Genomic DNA, 15,645 nt, shown 5'->3' on the forward strand with positions numbered 1-15,645 from the left:
GCAAACCAAGTCCTAATACTTGTCAATTAGTGTTTTAATATGTATTTATATGTACAAGTGCCATCATATCTAAGCTTGGATGATGCTTGGTTAAGAGTTGAACATACTTTGTGACTTGTCTTCTAAGCACACATTTAATGTCATCATTTTTCTGATTGAGGAAACAAGTGATTGATATTCATTCTGTCTGGATTCAGCGGCAGAATCCAGAGGTCGGGCAAATCAGTGCCCTCAGCTAATTTCAAACACAATTAACCTTTCCAAATAAACCACACTTATCTGAGGGAACTCAGACGGCCAAAATGAAAATAAAGGTTGAAACGTTTCCATCCAGGCAAAAAAGCTTCAAGCCTTGTCAAAACAAATCCAATCCTTTATTTCATGTGGGTTGGTTGGGGGACAGTGCAATCGATTGGCTGGCTATCATGCCAGTGTGACTACCGCCTTATTGAGATGCTCTTGATTTGTTCCATTACCTGCCACTTGCCCAGCTAACAGGAGACACTCTGAGAATTATGTGCAATACTTCACACAGGGTCTCCACATGTTTCGGAGGGATGGTATAAATAAGCAATCTTGGTTGCGTGAAGTTGTACATTTTCTATGTATTGATTCTATGATTTGAAAATATTTTTGATATCGTAATTGATATTCAAGGACATATTTATTGAGAAAATGTCCTAGAATGTGCTGAGGATTAAATTTTTTATACCAAATTTGAACATTTTGAACTTCAAGGGAACATAGTCACATACAGGGAGGGCTGGTATAAATTTGATCAGTAAGGAGAACATTAAGAAAGTAATAATTATTTTAAGCACACGCCCTGCTGAATTTCAAGTCATTATGCCCGAGAAGGTTTTATCTGAAATATTTGGAGTTTGGTTTCTCAGATGTGTCTTCTGTCATCCACTGTATTGAGCTGCAGACTTCCCCCAGGTCTGTGTAGAGCATCAGATGAACACAATGTTCTTTAGCAAATCAATAACTCAGTTTATTACAGTGTGGACAGAGTGTGATGAAGGGTGAAAAGGCCTACCAACAACACTGACACAAAGTTACATGTTATCATCACCAACTAGACTTCAGAGTGTGTTCAGTCTGAGTTTTTTTCTGCCCTTTCCAGCACCTGCATATTTCCATGCCTGGACTCCCGAGCTGTAAATGTGTGTGATCCCCCGGTGCATTAAGTGTATTCCTGCAGCCAGGCACCCTCCTGTGGAGAGAGTGCGGGCCCGCGGTGGCCGCGCAGCAGGGGCTCCCCTGGGTGCAGGTGGAGAGGGCTCCGCGTTTGATGTGCGGCGGAAGCTTTTATGTCGACAAAGGGCCTCATCCTCTCTCACTCTCTCTCTCTGTCTCTCTCTCTCTGTCTTCCTCTCTGTGCTGTCTGACACACACAGGGATGCGACCTACCTGGGGGGATCTGCTGGGACCCATGGTGCCTGCGCATATCGGTGGCAGGGTGGCCTCGCTGAGGGCGCCCGGCGTTGCCCTCATGGCCGGAGACTGGAGAGAGCAAGGCCCAACAGGTGAGCTCTTTGATTTCCTTGCACAAGTCGGGGTATGTAAGGATTGTCTCTGATCTGTTTTTGAAGTGAACATCAGTTTAGAATTGTGGCAGAGGTTAGTTCAAGGTAGCGCCATATCTTCCTCTATTTCAAACATTCTATGGTAGTGCTCACTGAAATGAATTCCCACCAGGTTGACACTAGGACACTGAAATTAGCCATGACATTTGTAGTTTGTAGTTTATGTTTGGCGGAGGGGGCACCATTATCTGATCCAGTGAATCTTTGGACCATATTGTCACTGCAAGAATAGGGGTATGAGAATAATTTGCTTCCGTAACACACACATGTCAACAGTTATTTTTATACTTTTTATGTCAGGTCCTTTTAATATGCAGTGAATGTTATTGCAAGATAAGGCCGCAGCGTGTGGTCTAGCGTGCCTTTGTGCTGTGGTTAGCTGTCTGTGGTGGAGAGAATCATTCAGCATTCTCTTTGGATGCTCCACTGAGCCTCATGTCTGCGGGGTGTGGTAGTGTTTATTAAAACTACAATCATCCTCATCCTGTGGCGCTGTGGGCCATATGCTTTTAGGACATACATAATTATGGAAACGTAGTTTTCCGATACATCGAGGAACAGTCTGTTGATTCAGTTTGCACAATGATAAATGGCATTATTTAATGCTGTAAAGCACAGATCATTGGCCTGTGTGGCTATTCTAGTGTTTGCATGCACACTTTATACAAATGTCTCCACAGTTTGATGAGCATAGCCAAACAATACATAATGACTGCAGGATGCATGGGTGAGTAGGTGTATTAGCAGTAATGTCTACCTTAGTAATAGTAATGTCTATTTTGAACACCCATCTTGAATTCTTATCTTGCATCAATGTGGTGTATATATAACACTTTACTTTAGGGTACAAATTTTAGCCATTAACACAATAACAAAAACAATAACTAATTGGTGTCCGTATTAGTGCCCAGATAGGTCTGCATTAAGCACCATTAATAATGTATTAGGCCAGTATTCACCAATTTCTTATTCTCATTGAATAGGTCATTTATTCTAGATATACCCTTAATAACCAACTAGTTGGTGTTAGCCTAAGCTTACTGATAAGTAAGGATAAAAACAGAAGGTTTATAGCTGTTCAACATTCTGTCTGAATATGTCACTTATACTGGCAGAATAGTTGTAGAATACGTATTCTTACCTGCAAACTTTACCGACAAGTCCATCTTGTAGTCTCACAAGACAGAGACATCTGTCGGAGCCTGATGGTCTCTGTCTTGTGGAAACACAAGATGATTACTTTGGAGGGGTGTGGTAGGGTACTTTGGACGCATGACGTATGTTCTGTGAAATTGTCTTGTCATTTATTTTCTAAAAAAAGAAAATGCCAAACTCACAAGGATTTCATACTTTTTACAATGTCATTAGAAAATTATCAGCCTTCACTTTTAAACAAGGAGCCTATTTTATAGGAATAGTGAGATATTTACAGTTTATTAAGGATGAATGTGTCTGTAGTCCTATTGGGCCATTTTCATCATTTCAGTCTGACTATATGAAAAATAATCCTTCACTTTAGAACAGGAAACTTATGTTGGGTCAGTAATTATATACTATGTAGGTATCGGTTATTGAAGTGCACTCGTTACTCTCGATTAAGTTATTAAGGATATACCAAGAATAAATTACATATTCAGTGAGAATAAGACATTTGCGAATACAGGCCAAATAAATGATCCGTGATGCTTAATGCAGACTTTATTGGGCACTTATTACATATATTAGTTATGTATTTATATATATAAACTACAGTAGAACTGTTGTTCTCATACAGTATCCAGCATAAATAATACTGAAACTATATTGCGTCAATCATAGGGACCTTTACATGACCTTTTAAGTAGACCAAGTGAAACTTCACCAGGTGTGAATAACAGACTAGATTAGAGTGGAGTGCTTCAGCTTCTTTTCTGCCAATCACAAGGAGGAGACCCTCATAACTGCCCTCACCCTGTACCTCCACCGTGACAGAATTCACCGGAAAAAAACAGATCCTTCAAAAAATATTTTCCCTTGCTATTCTCTCTCGTTCTCTTTCGGCACACACACCGAAGACCTGCTATTTGGATACCATTAGCCGCATGCTTTACCATCTAATCCCTCCTCTTGTCATCTTCTCTATTCTGTAGTGAAGCTTCTCAGAAAAGGCTTTTGAAATCAATGGCACACTCGGGGGATTTCACGGCCCAGCAGAATGGAGTGCTTTTCTCAGACCTCTTAGTTTGTTTCCCAGGCAGCAGAATTTAGATTAGGGGCTTCTATTTATTGTACCTTGTTTGATTGGACACAAGGAATCAGGGATTTCATCGTTTCAGTCCCCACACGATCTTTGCAGTGGAAATATGCTGTTTGTGCAGCATTACCTCTGAAAACATTACTTATGTCCTGTTATGTGTCAGATACACCACAGGAAAGGAATGTTTGTGAAACCATTCATTTATAACGTTGAGACATATCGATTTCACAGTTGCCTTATGGGTGTCTGTTTAAGTCTATTTGCCCTCCATTTTGATATGATGTATGAACACAGTGACATTTCCTTCATGATTGGCCTCTGGGGACCAGGCAACTAATAAGATTTTTTTGTGGGGGGTTGTATTGATTTTCACATTGTCTTCTTTGTCAGTATTTCCCTCACAATCAAGCAGAAACAAGTATTGCTGATTTGTTATTCCCCGGCTTGAAATGCAATGAGTCTGTTTGTCACATTACTTTTTCTCCTCCTGCGCTGTTGGTAATTTGAGAGTGAAGAGAGGATGCTTGCTGAATGCTTATGCGTATGCATATGCCCATTCTGAACGCCATAAAATACTGTTTCATCCACTGACAGCATTTACAGTTCATTCACTACTGCACTGATGGGCATCTGTTTTGTAGATGTTGTTTTTGAGAAAGAATAAAAACGAATTTGTCTGAGGGCGTATTTTTATTTTGTACCAATGGTTAATGTTAACACCTGCCTCTTGCAGACTGCATAAAGACCACACTTCCATAATGACAGCCAGATGGTGGAAGCCATAGCGGAACGCTCTCGTGCTCTCATGCATTGCGGTAGTCACAGAGCTACAACTATAGCCACAGTCAAATCTGTTTCCTCAGCTCCACACCATCAGATGACAGTCACCATGCTAACTGATGACAGATGTCCAGACCTTTCACAAGGCTTCCCTCTGCTACTGTGCTAACATAGATAAGATTAAATAAATATTTATATATAGGCGTTTGTAGGCAATCATCAAACTGGTATGAAGTTCCCATTGAAGAGTAATACTTCCCAGTATTGAAACTGACACCATGCACTTACCCTCAGGAAGAGTGAAGAGGTCTAAATACTTTAACATTCAAGTGACAAACTGCCTGGCTGATGAAAGCAGTCACAATATCCTTTCAATTAGCGTGTTACAAAAACAATATAATTATCATGAACAGCTAACACAGTGAATCGGGTCCCCCAAAAAACTTTGATGATAACCCAATTACTTTTATCGTTAAAATATGTTTCACAGAAGGAGAAATTATAAGCTAAAAATGCCAAGGGGGCATCAGGGGGACAAGTGCTCTACCCACAACGTGGAATGCAGAGGATGAACTGGAACACACTTCATAGCATACTGAGCATTGCACTGTATAGATACAGTATGATGTAACAGTGTCACAGACAGCAACAGACTTGAAATAGTCTTCCTCATGATGAAGATGCAGGCAGCTAGAGACACATTTACTCTAAGGTTAGAGGGTGCAAAGGCATACCTGTGGTAATATACATCAGTAACTAATCAGAAAGAGTGGGTATCTTGATGTAACAGTAATTACCAGCCCGACTAAGTGGAGGTATCATAACAGCCTCGGGAGTCATTACCCCTGTCATGCCATCAATCAAGAGAGGATTTTAAGAGAAATGAAATAGGGGTGTTGCAAATTAAATATAGGTGTTGCATATATACAAACTCATATTAGGATACTACACAATATTAGCGTGAGATAAATGATGATGTTATAATTTCACAATGACAATGATAATGTCTTCATTTTCAGCAGTAATTAGGACATGCCAAATAGGGAAAGAAACCTTGGGAAAACCAAAGGGTGTCAGTCATAATTTAAAAACACTTGTCAGGGAAAACAATCCCTTAACAAGCAGAGGGAATGATTTCTAATCGATTGCGCTCGCTTAATTACTTTGTGAGCATTCTGGGACCGGAAACTGCTTCCTGAATGTTTTTGATGTCATTATCAAAAAAAGGATTGCACAAAATGTGTGGTTGGTCTTTTATGAGCTTTATGTGCCTTTTATGTCATGGGCTATTACACTAACACTGACATAATATTCTACACCTAGATTTACTAGAATAAGAAGGCAGTCCAGTGGTATTGCAGCAGTATTTCATACTTACATACATAGTTGAATGGCTGACTATGTTTTTATATCAGTATCATGGAGCCTGTAGTTCAGATTTAAGGGAACCAATCCTGGCGCTGCTCTTTGAGGTGTGTTTTCATTTGAGGGTTGCACCTACTTAACGCATAATGAGCTGCTGATTGGTAGGGCAATTAAACGCTGAGGGCTTTAATTAGGCATGAGTGATCCTTCTTGACACCTCACTAAATGATTGTGTCATTTCTGATGAATCTTTAAAAAAAAAAAAAAACCCTGGCTTGTCTGTTGATTTAGGAGCACCACCCTTATTAGCGCAATAGATTAATCTTGTGTGCTAATAGAATTCCTTCAGTATGCCATAAGCGTGTGTTTTTATCTTGCAGATAAGAAGCTGGATCTAGTGAAGCCATCGTGTGCAGGGGCACTGGTGTTACATACTGATCAGAAGATGGAGGACAAAATTGTGGTCTGTAACACCCCCACCCCACCCCCCTTAGCATGCTTTAATCAGTGCTCATGAGAGTGGAAGTCGAATCATCATCTAAACGACCGAGATGTTTGGATTTCTTATACTCTCAAATGGTCGTATGTCTTGCATGAAATGGAAATCAAATGGATTTTCATCAAAGCTGGACTGAAAAGCTCAGTACAATGTGAGGTCTAATTATGACTTGCCCATAAATATTCTAGTGAAACGTGACTTCCGGTAACTGCATTCTTTGGAGAATTTCACAGCCTTGCCAATTAGAACATATTTCTAGACCTGTGTTATAATTCATTATGTGATAAATGCCAGGCTAGTCCTGTAGCACAACACTCCTACCTCACCGCCCTCCACACACGCACACACACACACCCACAGACACACACACACACACACACACACACACACTCACTCACTCACTCACTCACTCACACCCTACAGGCTTGCAAAGAGAATCAGTAACCTAGATGGGGTGGTCATGTATTGCAGGAGTAATCTCTCTCTCTCTCTCTCTCTCTCTCTGTATGTATGTGTGTGCGTATGTGTCAAAACAATTTATCACAAAGTAATCGCCGCTGTTTATTTTTTCTATTAGCCTTGAGCGCCATTTTAAAGGAGAAGTTAATTGAAGTCCCAGACAGCAAACGTGCTGATTCAAGAAACACATCTATGAATATGACTCACAGAGATCTCTGTATATGTTCAAATGTGTAATGAATCTTTCTCCCTATCACTTCTGATTTGGGAAAATACAAGGATTAATTGAAAGCAAAGCTTTTTATTTAATTTTTTTTAGCCAGAGATTTAGAATGGTTGTCTGGTATCAACAACATTTTAGGGGCCAGTCATAACTTGTTTGAGTCATATAATTTCAGACTCTTGTGGCTTGTAAACCTGTTATTATCTCCAAGCCATTTGTTGTCTCTTGAAATCAATAACTGTATGTACAGGAGTGTATAGCTCAATAAATACAAGCAATATTGGGATCGATCCCAGCATAGAGGCATTTCTTTTTTATCACCCAGACAATATTACTCCTATTCAGTTGAAATTTTACTTTATCGCTCCAGGGATGTTCAGCCGTATTTGAAACACGGAAACTAGATGAAACTCAAAAGACCCAGACATTCTATGACATAGACAGCTCACACAGGCCTGCAAACAGCCACAACTACAAGGCCATTTAGTTGTGCCACTTTGGCCTTTTTTTCTGAAGCAAAACAATTTTTAGAGTCGAGCTCCCAGCACAGCTCTCTCTAACCTCTGCTTTTCCCTCCTGTCTAAAGGACGAGCCCTTCAAGATCAGCTTAGAGGGGGCGAGCGCCCCTAAAGACCAGCGGCCTGTGGCCTCGACACCTGTTCCTGGGTCTCCCTGGTAAGAGCCCGTTTTGGACCCAGTCTCTCAGCTTAATTAACCTCTCACATGCGTGTCTGTGTGTGTGTGTGTGTGTGTGTGTATGCGTGCGCATGTCTAATGCAGCCAAAGGGGTGTGTTTAGTTTAAAGACATACTCAGGATATTGTGCAAACCATAAGGGACTGTTGTAGTTTAATGCCATATCACCCCCTCATTACAATAATTTGTTGCATTTTTAATTCATGTAGAATTATACAAACATCCCACAGAGCATTTAACTTTGTGTAAAGAGGAAGAAAAATATGGGGTAATGGACATTTATTTATTCATGATGTTGTCGTTGTCGCCAAGCAAAATAGTTTTCTAGCTCCCACATTTTCACATCAGGTGACAAAACATTTTTTTTTTGCCTTTAGCCACACTTAGCCAGGCTGGTGTGCCAATATTGTATCATATTGAAACTGTCACATCTCCAAAAGACGAAAGTGCACAAAAAGCACCAATCTGGCAACATGAATCCAGCTGCAGAGTGGTGTGGGAAAAGTGTAAATGAAATGTCACCATTTGTTTGTCATGGCAGGTATGAAGACATTTTAAAAACGTTCTTTGATGCGCCGGCGTAGTGAGTGCTTTGAGGACGGTGTGTTGTTTCATGCCAAGAATAAATGTGGAACGCTTGTGGGATAAACACTCCCAGGCAGAGGACTGTAAATCTTCCCTTCAGTGTCCTGAGTAATCTGAAAATTAGGTGATCCAGTTGTCACGCTCCACTGTGCTAAGCTAACAGTCTTCTCCTAGCTCCATTTGTATCTGAATAAATAATCTAATCCACTCCAGTCCAATACAGACTAGACCTTTTTTTCTAGTCCTGCACTTAAAAAGCACAGCTTTGCTGTAACTCGGTGAGATACATGAGGCAGGCATGTGTTTAGTAATAACCAATATCATAACTTTGGAATGCATTGTAATCAGCATCATGTGAACCATCCTGCCTTGGGCTCAAATCGGTTTGGGATATGCCAGCAAGGAAGCCATGGCTGCTGTCTTTGTCCTGGGCATTACTCCAAAGACCCAGAGGGCGAGGTTAATACCACACAACCTTGTAGCCTGCTGGTATCTGTAGCTCTCATCCTTCAATCCTCACTGCCAACATAGGCCCTCGGTGCACTACAGCATGGAAGTGATGTGGATAAAAAAACAGTGTCTAGGTTACTAACTTCATCATTTGCATCTCTGAAGGCACTGGGTTGTGATGTTTATATCTCACCGTACTGTAAATTCCTGTTCTCTCTTACACAGATGTACATCTGTTGTATTTGCTAAATAGTCCAAATGTTGACGCTATATTTGAATGACATAGCTGTGTTTAATAGTGTTAATGAGTGTTTAATAATGTTTAGTAATGTCAACAAAATGTGTTAATGGCAATATGTTTTGTGGTTTTGTGGCATAACAATTGTATATGAATTGAATTGAATTGAATTGAATTGATTTGAATTGAATTGAATTGAATTGAATTGAATTGAATTGAATTGAATTGAATTGAATTGAATTGAATTGAATGTTTCAGAAGACGTGGGAAGTCTTCGATGTTTTGGTTTATTCATGCCTTTGATGTGAAATATCTCTGCCTTTGCAGGTGTGTTGTGTGGACAGGTGATGACAGGGTGTTCTTCTTCAATCCTACAATGCAACTGTCAGTCTGGGAAAAGCCCATGGATTTAAAAGACCGTGGAGATCTTAAGAGGATTATGGAAGATCCCCCACATAAACGCAAGAAAGAATCATCATCAAGTATGACCCTTGCAGTAAAATGTATTTCATTATCACCACACCAGCCCAGTGTTTAATTTGTGCTGCACTGTGTCAGCTTTTAATACATTTAATAGTATTATATTGACCATTTTGGAATACTAATGAATAACCAGTATCCGATGCAAGCCTTTGTCTTTGTACAAGACAACAATACAAAGTCATGAATTCTTCCAACAGTGGATTTACATATTCTTACAGATTAGCTAATCAGAATTGATCATGTGTGACTGGCTTTGTAAATATTGAAATACTAGAGATCTTGTCAGGAAGTTATTATCCACCTGACTTGATTTCCCCCGAAGGTTGTTCATCTTTATTGATTTAGCCTTTTTGAAGTTACCGACATATTACACATTGATGACCTTAAGCAGTTAGATCTCACCGTTCAAACAATCCATTCTGGCTGAATTAGCTTTATGTTAGCTTTTTGCTGGAAAGGATTTGATTGATGAAGATGGACTAAATTATTTTAGAGATAAATGTCCAAGAGTTGATCTGAGGTTTAGTCACAGTAATTATCTACATAATACAAAATGTAATTTATCAAATGATTTAAACTCTGGGTCATGCTGAGGTGATTTCTGTGTCAGAAAACATAAAATTATGCCAGTGTTAATATGCTCTCAATACCTGAAGCATGTGTTACTAAAATAGGGTTTAGTTAAATAATTCATTTTTATTTGTTGATGCGTTTCTACTCACAAATTTATAAACTTGCAGTGCATATTTTGACTCTGACCATCAATACACTTGGGATCTTCTTGCATTGAGAGACTCTGCTCTCCATAGAAGCAGAAAAGATAGCTGAATGAAAAATTCATTACAAAGTTTAGCTTTCAGTTTCATTTTTTTCTCATTTGAATTACATCTACCAAAGATTGATTCAAAATCTCAAACTTTTACCACCTAAACCTTGATACTTGAAGGTGTAGACATGCGAATGTGAAAGTCAGACATTCGTGCAAGTGCTCGCTGAGTGTATTAAAGCTGAGCTAAGTCTGACAATTACAAGTATCTAAGGTTCTTGGCGTTCTTCTGAAATATCAAAAACACATATCCAGCTAAACTCCTGCTTTCATTATCCTTGTGTTGGTTAATGTTTTATTATTTTTTCACAGGTGCATGAATCCATTTCAATTGGAACATGAATTATGTTTGGGAGAATAGATTTGGTATTCAGGGTCTATGCTTGGAACCGGGAGAAAAACAATAATTGTAACCTTTGTACGTCGCTTCGGATAAAAGCGTCTGTTAAATGACTAAATGTAACCATTTGGGGCCTCATATTTGATAAAATATCAGAAGGAAATGGTGGGGAAATGTAGCTATGAGGGCTAGGCTCATTAAATATTTGCTTGCTTGGTTATATATAACTATAATCACATCTGACTCACTGGCAAGACTACAAGTAACATTAAGCACCTCAGTATGGTTCCTCTCACATAATCCTCTGTCTCTTTTTTTACCAGAGGATGGCTCGAGTTCCCCATCAGCTGATGATGATGATGATGATGATGATGATGATGAAGATGAGCACAACTCAAAGACCAAAAGGAACAAGTAAGCTAGTGTGTGTTATCATGCCAATTATAATGTGGACGCTGTCATTTCCTTCTTAAGGAACTTGTGCTTGTTAAGAAAAATCCTATTTTTAGCCAATTTAACATGCATTCAAGTCATGGACATGCAGATTGATATTATAATCATCTTGGTTCAGAGTGTTTGGCATTTGTTGTACTGAAAACGGAGAGAGTGCTGCATTGTTGCACGTCTAACGGTTTGACATCATTTGATCGACAAAGAATGTCTTTTTCACCCATGTACTTGTTTCACTCCATGACATCTTTGTGTTGGAGCGCCCGTCATCTGGGTGAGGCATGAGGCACACCCTTTTTTCACAACTTCTAGAGAGTTCTGTGTGAAGCTGTGATGATTAATGTTTTAAAAGTAAGGCCATTGAAGTGAGCTGCTTATCTGTTTGAAAATCAGACTAAATATAGCCTTTGACAAGAAGAAAAATCTGTGATGTGGAATATAATTATGATCTACATAGCCTCCACGTCTCTTGGAGTTTGGACAGGTTTAAACTTAGAGCTGGTTGGCTGCAGAGCATTCATTTTAAAACAGCTTATTTATATTATTGACATCACGGAATCTCTCATCTTACATGCTTGAAGAAAAGCATTATTAGAGACGTCTCTATAAATACTGAGTTTGGTAAATAATTGTATTTATTTCAAAGTATGAGAAGACATAGCCATATGCAACATTGTGAAAATCATTTTTACACAGTTCTTTATTTTTCTGTTGCTTTCAAAGGGTAGAGGAACCTGGGGACAGTGGGATGAATGGCACGGACAAAGAACCAACAACACTCAGTGGAACTTCACCCACTCACATAGTTCTGCCTTTGGAACTTCGCATAGCACACTTCAGGGACATGCTGCTTGAAAGAGGGGTATGGACCTGTATGGTATCTGAAACAATGCCTAATGTTGCTCTACCAGGAAAGAGAAAACTATGAGTGGACCTCAGAGCTTTTTGTGATACCTTCCTATGAAAGACGGACATGTTATTGACTGTCGTGCACATTGATCCATATTTCACAGTGGAATTTAAGAGTAAGGTGTGAGTTTGATGTATTTGAATATATGAGTCATGTCTGTCCTCTTGTGTAGGTGTCAGCATTCTCTTCCTGGGAAAAGGAGCTTCACAAAATTGTATTTGATCCAAGATACCTCCTTTTGAGCTCAGAGGAACGCAAACAGGTATTAGGACTTGTACTGGGCGGTGGAGATCTTAAACCCGCCACGACGAATGAGCCATTATATTGCCAGAGGTTCCACTTACATTAATGTGTATTTGTCTTATTTAAAGAGGCAAATGTTCTGTGTTTGTCTCTGTGTTCCAACTAATAGATTTTCGATCAGTTTGTCAAAGCCCGGATAAAGGAGGAACACAAGGAAAGAAAGAGCAAATTGCAGCAAGCTAAAGAAGAGTACCGCAAACTCCTTGAAGAGTCAAAGATTACCTCCAGGTAAAGGATCCGCCGTCTGACAAATTATGAGGAGAGTGACAGGGCTCGCTGTACACTTGTGTGGGTGACCTTGTGAATAATGAGATGGTTTCCTTACCTCAGGGTGACCAAATTGTAGCGTCCTCTCATTTCTCGGCCTTCAAAAAAGAATTATTTAATAACCTATGCGTTTCATGATGACGTTTTCCTAGTCTTTAGGCCCAAGACAGTGTTGACTGACAGATTTTATGAAAACCTGCTTTCTTTTTCAAAGATGCTGTCCCATTTGAGGGGAAAAAAGCTAAATCAAGTAATATAAACAATGGAATGGATTTTGCCTCAGTCATGGCTAACTTTGTTTTTGAGGTTTGAACTTTGAAGGGTAATAGAACTTCACAGTACATTGATCATAAGCACTCAGTTGTTACATCACTAAGGAATGATGCTGCGCCTGCTGTAAATGCCACATCATTCCAGCAGTTTAACCTAGAATAGGAGGCTACACTGGGGGAATTGTAGCGGAAGATAAGGCAGCATTAGTGGTAGCATGGGTTTCTTTCATCCTGTCCCTTGTGTAAAGTTCCCACAGAGACCAAAAGGAAAATAGCTTTCTCACCCAACATTTCAGTGCCTCTCTGTTCTGTAGCTATTCATGAACATAAAAGCAATCAGTGTCAAAGTACAAGCCTGTCCAGTGTTGTGCGGCTCAAGAGTACAATCCAGTGTACAACTTTGGTTGAATTTTTGGAGAAACACTCATCTGCATGGATGTTTTTGTATTTTTATGCAGTAATAACTCTCTTCACCTCACAGGTCAACCTTCAAAGAGTTCTCGGAGAAGTATGCTCGAGACCAGCGTTTTAAACAGGTGCTGAAGAAAAAAGACCAGGAGCTATTCTTCAACCAGTTTGTCAACGCACTGAAAAAACGAGACAAGGAGAACCGCATGAGACTGAGGAAGATGAGATGAGAGGGCAAGCACCGCCAGGCGTTTCAACTGAGCCATGCAGATTACTGTAAAGAGAGAGCTGACCGCTTAGATAAACAAACAGACAACGCATCCATGGCTGACATCTCTCCTAATAGACGAGCATGCGGTGAAGGCTAACGTTGGAGCAATGCTATGCCCCAGCTCTTTTTGCTCTAGGACCTGAGCCTGGGCTGTCTATCCCAACAAAAAGTGAATGAACTCTCAGATATGTGATCAGATGTGTTTCATATTGAAGCTCGAATGTTGAAAGTCAGTGTTTCACCTGTTTGAGTCATTGTGACAGACGGAGATATTTGGCCGTTCTTTGGTTCATGTTGCATTTGTATAAGGCCCATACATGGATTTGTGTGTGCACCCCTAATTGTGTACTTGACATAAGTGTGCACAGGCATTGTCACCACGTGGTGTAAAGAGCCTGGAACAGAGACCCAAAGGAAGAGTTTGAAGTTCAGTGTAGTATCGGACATTGAACAGGGAGTCCTTGAAGAGTTCTTGAAATGTATTGTGCATCGATGAGTTTTCCAGATGTTGTCTGAAAAAAAGTGCTTAAGTGTCATATTGTAAACAGAAATGTATTTTGGGATTACTAAATAAAGTCATGTAAATGCATATGTGTCTTTCAAATCAATGTATGTTAAAAATGAATTCAATGGTGTACATTAAAGATGTAAATGTTGTAAAGGAGGACTGTTGTACTGTTTTAAAAGTATTGACTTGATGATTTAATGGTAAGATAAACAACTGTCTTGTTTCTTTCCCCTTTTTTATTTTGTAATTAAATTGAAGCCTTTTGTGTACTATTGTGTTGATTCATTAAATGAGCATCGTCACCTATGATCGGTCTAACTGCCAGTACAGTTTAAACTGACCTTATTACACCTTCTTACAACATGATTAAAAGCACTTTGTTCATGCTGTGTAAATTCAAAATAATCTAACAGAACTCTCTTAAAATCTTAACTTCTATTATTTTGTAATGATGTGCACATATTAAACATACCTATTATTGATTTGAGCATTAAATTGTACACTACCAAGTACTTCTGCTGTGTAGTGCAGCCAAAGAGTATTTATATTTAGCACAATATTGAAGAAGATTCAGTATACGGTGTGGGCAAGTGGCCACATGTGAAGGAGCCCTATTCTGTGGAAAGCCTTCAACTTTGGAATGTTCACACTAATGACAGACCGTTTTCATTGTGACTCTTCATGGAGTCAGCTGCCAAAATGTAAACGCCACTGGTCAGAGCGCAGACATTTAATCTCTGAAGTTTGGCAGTAATCCCCGCTGATCTCCTTTATGCTTTTCAAATAGGTGGTTACCAGTGTAAGGCTTAAAATCTTAAATGTACTGTCTGCTGTCCTTAGATCATGCAGATCTAAAATCTCAAAATACCATCCTACAGCTTTTGCACTAAAATATAATCAAATATCTAAAGGCCGCACACTTTTGCTACACAAACATCTCATACAAATTCAGTGTGTAATGAGTGGAAAGAATAATTACTGATGAATACAAAATAGTGTTATTAATAATTACAAAATTGAAAAAAAATGAAAATATTTCAGTTGTGAAGTAGAAGGTTGTGTGTATGTCATTCATATTAAAATGAGAGGAACATCCAGTGCTTTTTTACTCCAAGCACAATGAATGTGTAGTTATTACAATGTTATAGTCACACAAACACAGGATTTATGATTGAATGTGGAGTAACCTTCTCCAGCATCCCAGTGCTTCATGTTTCCACTATTGAAATGGTTGATGATTGTGAGAGTTTCCCCCTCTGGGGTCATGCTCTATGCCCATGTCTGTTTGAATACTGTAGACGTAACTGTAGAATTTTACACCTTAAGGTTCATGTCTCTCCAAATACTGTTTCCCTATGCTGTTGGCTTGCATCCGTTGCATTTACATACTCATTTTCTGAAGTTGGCTTTTGTAAGTCCTGCAGGGATCTACTGTAGAGCATCATATCATATTGAAATGTACAATGGTGTTCCACATCTGAGACCTGT

At 39.4% G+C, this 15,645-nt stretch overlaps 1 protein-coding gene across 1 annotated transcript; it reads left to right on the plus strand.

Moving 5' to 3' along the window:
• The first annotated feature begins 1,397 nt into the window (after positions 1-1,397).
• LOC105903291 (transcription elongation regulator 1-like protein) lies at positions 1,398-14,313 on the plus strand. Its single transcript, XM_031560960.1, has 9 exons — positions 1,398-1,529; positions 6,351-6,433; positions 7,738-7,826; positions 9,447-9,601; positions 11,092-11,182; positions 11,942-12,080; positions 12,301-12,390; positions 12,541-12,659; positions 13,452-14,313. Exons 1-9 carry the CDS (start codon positions 1,403-1,405, stop codon positions 13,606-13,608), a joined length of 1,050 nt encoding a protein of 349 aa, XP_031416820.1. The 5' UTR covers positions 1,398-1,402; the 3' UTR covers positions 13,609-14,313.
• Positions 14,314-15,645: the final 1,332 nt, after the last annotated feature.

This window comes from Clupea harengus, chromosome 23, assembly GCF_900700415.2.
Source record: "Clupea harengus chromosome 23, Ch_v2.0.2, whole genome shotgun sequence".
Lineage (NCBI taxonomy): Eukaryota > Metazoa > Chordata > Actinopteri > Clupeiformes > Clupeidae > Clupea > Clupea harengus.